Here is a 6,000-nt window from a genome sequence, read left to right on the forward strand (position 1 = left end):
GCTGAAATTCATTTCCTTGGCTATTTAGGAAACGTTGATTCGCCCGTTTGACAAAATTATGTTCTGGATTACCTGCCGCCCTCTTGTAGAAGTTAAGGGTCACCTTCAATAGGCTCCCTACCTTGCGCTTGAGTCGAATGTCATTTGACTCAAATGACACCTTGAGCTGCTACACGACATTTTTCTAAGGCGTTTGGTTGAAATGCCATTTGAGTAAAAAGAGCACATCCAACGACCTTTGAGGTTCTCAAAGGCCTTCGAAACGCGAACTGTCGTACTTTCAGGCTAAGTTTCTGGATGCCGTAATTACAAAACAATTATTTACGAGTAAAACTTGGTGTTCAAAGTACACAATCTTCGTAATTTATCACTTGTTTTTGTTCTCGTCGCTCTACGATTAAACGGCAACTTAAACACTGGCGGTGCGAAAAAAGAAAAAAAAATGCTGGCTGTTTTGTGTGTGCCTGTAAATTGTTGTCAACTTGATTACTGATAATTGTTTTTTGCCCATTTTAACTCTAAAGCTAAATTTTTCAAGAACAAACTACGGCAGCAGTGGCAACACCAAAACATGCGGGCGAACACGGAAAATTTAATCTGCCTTTGAGAATTCATGCGGGCGAACACGGATAATTTAATCTGCCTTTGAGAATTGTCATGTAGATTGGCGGAACTCCTTCCAGTTCAAATTTCGAAGGCCATTCGACTGAAATGTTCTTCCAAATGCTCGTGTAGCGCAGGAATTAAACTGCTTCATTCAAAATTTCATCTCATGGGATGATGGGGACAGGCACGTACACCATAAACCGTAGCCGTAAGTTCTTTCCTTCTGCTGCGAGAAATCTTATCATCAGGCATTGTTGCATATCCAGCATTTCCTTGCTTCATTTGCGCGATAACTTTCCCCTTAGAACGTTTCACTCGGCACTTCTGTCAGAGCCACATCTGACCACCCTCGTGACCGGTCACAACGCGCCCAGACTTGTTTCAGCGCACTCCCTGCTTTCTCCAACACTGAGTTAGATAAGCTGGCAAACACCCCTCATATATCAGACTGCCGTCCAATTGCTGCCAGACAGGACAATTTATCATCCAAATTACAGGCGTTTGTACACCACAAAGCTACCATTCAAGTGGCTTGTAAAATCATCGCCTCCTCGCATACAACAAACACCACATTCAGCATACAGATCGTGGGAAGGTGTGGATTGACATGAGTAAAGTTCTGAGAACTTAATACTCTGAACTGCTTAATTAACCAGACACAAAACTGCTGTCGACAATTTTGAAGAAGTGCCACTCTTGAACTATACGCATTGCCCAACTCTTAAGCAACATTTCTTACAAGGCGCACTTTTCTTTTTGCATAAATGTTCTTTAATGCAAATGTTTTATAATGTCGCTGCGACTTGCTATGTGCGGAATACGCGATGTTTGAACACATCTGGAGCAATGTATTTCTTCCCATCCTCTGAGATAATGCGGCTATCCAGCTACACAATCGCCAATTTCATTCGCCAATGCCCCGTTTCTTTAAGACCTAGCTGTACAAACAGCTTCGCCAGCTGTTTCCTCTCAGTGAAGCCACACAAGCACTGCTTTCACAGTTTTTCGAAATCAGCATACAAAGGAAGCCAGCACAAAGGCGCGGACTGTACGCTAAGCAAGAGTTTTTTTTTTTCTTTAATACAGGAAAACTTCACCAAACAGCTGCAACGCGATTCAACATAACCACACAGCGTTGTTACAGTAATCTACATCAGTTTTTAAATTGAAATGACTTTTGGTTTCAGGTTACTGACAGTACCTTCCAACCGCTAGACCTTTTTACCTTTCCATACGCTGTCCAGTTTTCTGGCGCGACAAACGCAAAAAATGTGCGCTAAATGCCGCAATTTCGAAAGTTTGCGAGTTCAACATGCCTCATATCGTATGCTCATACTGTCCCAACAGTTGTTAAATTTGGCATAGCTTCAAGATGTCCACAACGAAACGGTGGCGACTTGAATGAAGATAAGAGCTGCGACCGTTACTACGGGCGGAAGAAAGTGCTCACGCGGCAAGCGAGTGGCTAGCTAGGCGACCTTGAAACATTCAAACCAACACTACTTCGCCGCAGAAAAGACGTTACACTTAGTTCAGGGCTGTTAACAAACCTTGCGAGAATCAGCGATCGTCGCTAAACGAAATGCGCGTACCCAAATTCAAACATCGGGTCCACTAACTAAATTAAACGTGACAACATATGGCAGCCACTTTTCATTCAAACTTCGCTGAAAGGTCGGCCGATTTAGGAAGCAACCGTCGACCGTGGACCTGACTCAGAAGTTATCTTTACGCGGTAACGACAACTCGGCGCTGTTCCCGACGGCACGGCTGACGAAGCGGACCAGTCGGTGTCAGCAAAATAAACGCCGTCGTCTGGCGAAAGTGTCAGTAAGTTAGCGCACTAGCACTAACACTAAGTTAGCGCACTAGCACTAACATTAGGCTTCACGGCCACTCACCTCCTTTGGATTTCTTCTTTCCTTTCGGCATTCCGTCCAATATCTTATACTAGAAAACCTAAGAAGCCCCTTAATCAAGAAGGGCAACACACCGATATCGATCTAAATTTAAAATCTTTTCCAACGACGCAATATTTGTTTACAAAGGCGAGAGACTGTATCCACATGGTGAGATGAACAGTGTATGACAAACAGCGACAAAAGCAACTTGGAGCTGTACGCCAGAGGCGCTACTGATCAGACATTTAAATTTAATAGTCGCGCGAATGGATCAAGAAAAAGGCTGAACGACAAATATAACAATTATATAATATTAGATCTAAATAATGAAATTTGCCGCTAGGGGGCTCAACGATAGCTATGCCTTTCTGAAATAAATGTACCCTTGCCGCCCTTGCCCTCACCGACAGCTTGTGGTTTCTTTGTATTTGGTTTTTCACGCCGAATTTTACAAATACAGAGTGTATATTCGCAATGCGTGAGCGCAGCAAGGATACAAGTTTGGCGAAATGTGGATAATACTTCCATCGGCGTCATGCCAGTCGCGGATTGAACCCGTTTTCACCTGGCACAACGAAATGCAAAAGAGGGCAAGGCTTGGGCGTGTCAGTTTACCACCGCAATGGTGCCGCAGTCGCGGATTTTTGCCTGAAAACTGACACGTTTGCAAACCGTTATGCCCTGTCTGCAGTACGGGCTGTTAAAGCTGTCGAGAAAACACAATTTTTTTCTTTTTAACACGACGGGGCCAGCGAAGTGCCGTGTTTCCGACGACATAGTTACGTTGGCGCGTTCTTGCCTCTCCCTTTTTTTTTCTTTCTTTTTTTTTGCGAACTTGCGTTGCCGCGGTTTGTTATCTGCGCTGGCGGTGCTCCTCAGCTGGAGTGGGAAGTTTGTTAGAGCGGTTAAAGCGAAAACTATCAGTATGACGGTAAACTGTCGACCGTCGTTGTATGGTGTTTGCCAGACGGAGTAAAAATGGAACAAACTCTACAAAAAAAAAAAAAACGAGAAAATGTTCGGCATTCAAAACGCGAAATACAAGGCGTCCAGTGTATTTACAACCATCGCGTTCGCTTCGTGGCACGCGGCAGCAACAAAAGACGAAGCAGCCCGCATTAATAAATAAAGAAAACAGCCGTTCACCGCCCTTTCCCATTATTATACCGCCCCCTCGTAGCGCCCAATATATCCAGCGCTCTGCGATTGGCTGGCAAAACCGCCGTAGCAGTGACGTCACGGAAGCTATAAATACGACGTCACGCAGGCTCAGAACGTCAGTTTAACGTTTGGAACTGGCTTGGGCATGTCGCAGCCGCGCTCCTCGTCACGGTGTTCGTTTCTCGTACGTTTTCTGTCAACGGACTGCTTCAAAGACAATTCACGGTGGCAGGAAGGCTGATCGACGACGACGAGGCCGCCGCGTTGTTCGGATCGAACCACTGCGCTGAGAAGTGACTTTATCAAGGCTGAGAGGGCACATCAACGAGTTTGTCACCGGTGACGCGACGAACGGCGGGGATTGAGATCGGCCCGGCAACTTCAAGTCACATCAAGGTGAAACGCCTTTCTCTATCGCGTTGCCTTTGCAGGTTACTCGCTATTATCGGAGTCGCGTGCCGCTAGACGTCTGATCTGAGTACTGGTGTACGTTTAACGGTCTGTCTGTTTAACGCTTTGGAGTAGTTAGCGCCGAATGATCGCTAGCATTGCGAGTGCTCCCTCGCCGCCCCTGAACGGGTCGGTGGACCCATCGATGACATTAGACAAAGGGATGACAGTCGCAGCCGAACCCGCCGGAAGCGAGGCGCTGCTCGGCGTGCCGCTGGGCAAGCACCGCAAGCGGCGACGCGGCAAGAAGCGCCGTCAAGGCCGCGACGATCAAGACGGCGTGCTTTCGTCCTCGGACGCCGCTAGCCCGACGAAAAAGACGCCGACCAAGCGGCGCAAGAGGCAGGTCATGATTCGGCCCCGCGAAGTGCCCAAGGCTCCGGCCAACTTCACGCAGTTCATAATCGACGACCACGAGAACTGTGCCCTGTACCAGAGCTTCGAGGTGGCGTACCCGCGTCGCTCGGAGCGCAGTGACGAAGACGAGGACTGCATGCATCCCGACGGGGACCTCCCCCGGACGTCGCTGCCCGCTTCGCAGACCGACGAATCGGGCGGAGAGGAGCAGCCGCAGTCGTGGTTTCCGTCCGGCGAGCACTACGAGTCCCTCGACTACGGGAACATGGTGGAGTTTTACGAGAAGGACTTCGAAGCGGTGTACAGCAACGCGCGCATCGACGAACTCATGCGGCTTTCGCGGTCCGAAGTGGCCGAACTGTACTCGGCTCTTGAGCGGCGCGCCGCCGAGCTGTGGGAAGAGCTTCACAGGGTCGACCCGCAGAACTGTCTTGACGAGCTCCAGCGGCAACTGCTCCGGTTGCAAGACGAGAATAGCGCGTTGCTGAAGCTCAACAGCACCCTGCGCTCGGCCGCGACGTCCAGTCTGACGACGACTTCGTCATCCTCGGGTCACGACGGGGACGACAGTGACCACGGCGCCGAGGATCAGCACGACGACGAAGAGGAGAGTGACAATGACGCGCTTGACGAGTCCTGCGACAGCGAGCACGAAGACGACGACGAGGGGGGAGGGGGTCGTGATGATGATGAAGGCGTGAATGGTGTTGAAAACTGCATCCGGACCTAGTTGGTCGCATCGTGAGGTCGCATCCGCGTTCACTGTAGATACCTGCCCTTCGGGGACGCCACATCGTCTTTTGTTTGTACATTAAGTTAAGGCTTTTTTTTTTTTCGGCTTCTGCTGTTTTTGGCATTCGGTGGTACAAGAGATCCGCCGTGACGGTCTAGTCCTGTGTACATATTTGAGTTTACGGCAGCAACCCTTTTATTGGACACACTCCGTCGTCGCTCATCATTAAAAAGAGAGAAAAAAAAAACTGAAGACTGAAAACTCGGTGAGAAGATTGAAAAGAAAAAAAAAACTTGTGGACCAAATTGCCACCAAACAGCCTTCGGCGTTGTCTTATTTTGTTTCCAAATTTCTGTGAACGGAGCAAATTTTGCCCGTTTCTCTCCATACACCAGTTGTCTCTTTCCTCTCCATTTTTTAAAACCTACGAGGTCATTCAACTCGGAATGGGTGTGTGTGAAGGAAGCTGGAGTAGCTAACACATCTGGTGACGAAATAACAAGACCTTAATAATGTCCCCAAAGGCTGTTCAACCAGCCTGTAATTAATACCCAGGACATATTTCCCATGGTGAGTTAACACAAACGTTGGAACTCCACTTCCTTGCCTAGTGCGGGGCTTAAAAAACACACTTTCGGGAGGGTTAATATTTGCCACCTTCTGCGGCAGGGGGAGCGGTTTCGTAAAGAAAACGTGGTTTTTGAAGCGGCCATTGCCGGCTTCGCATTGGCGCCTGGTAGCAAACTTGCCCTGTGTTCAGTCACAGGACAAATTTGGCTACTCTTCTTATGT

The 6,000-nt window shown here is 48.4% G+C and overlaps 2 protein-coding genes across 2 annotated transcripts in view; one reads left to right on the forward strand and one right to left on the reverse strand.

The window, feature by feature from the left end:
* Ifrd1 (Interferon-related developmental regulator 1) overlaps positions 1-2,714 on the reverse strand; it is a 43,056-nt gene extending 40,342 nt beyond the window's left edge. The window contains exon 1 of the mRNA XM_077683010.1: positions 2,508-2,714. Coding sequence (XP_077539136.1) covers positions 2,508-2,538 — 31 coding nt within the window. The 5' untranslated portion in view covers positions 2,539-2,714. The remainder of the gene's footprint in view (positions 1-2,507) is intronic.
* A 1,349-nt stretch (positions 2,715-4,063) lies between these two features.
* LOC144151847 (uncharacterized) lies at positions 4,064-5,472 on the forward strand. Its single transcript, XM_077683011.1, has one exon. It carries the CDS (start codon positions 4,204-4,206, stop codon positions 5,203-5,205), a length of 1,002 nt encoding a protein of 333 aa, XP_077539137.1. The 5' UTR covers positions 4,064-4,203; the 3' UTR covers positions 5,206-5,472.
* Positions 5,473-6,000: the final 528 nt, after the last annotated feature.

This window comes from Haemaphysalis longicornis, unplaced genomic scaffold, assembly GCF_048455015.1.
Source record: "Haemaphysalis longicornis isolate Haplotype H1 unplaced genomic scaffold, Haemaphysalis longicornis Haplotype H1 scaffold_9, whole genome shotgun sequence".
Taxonomy (NCBI): Eukaryota; Metazoa; Arthropoda; class Arachnida; order Ixodida; family Ixodidae; genus Haemaphysalis; species Haemaphysalis longicornis.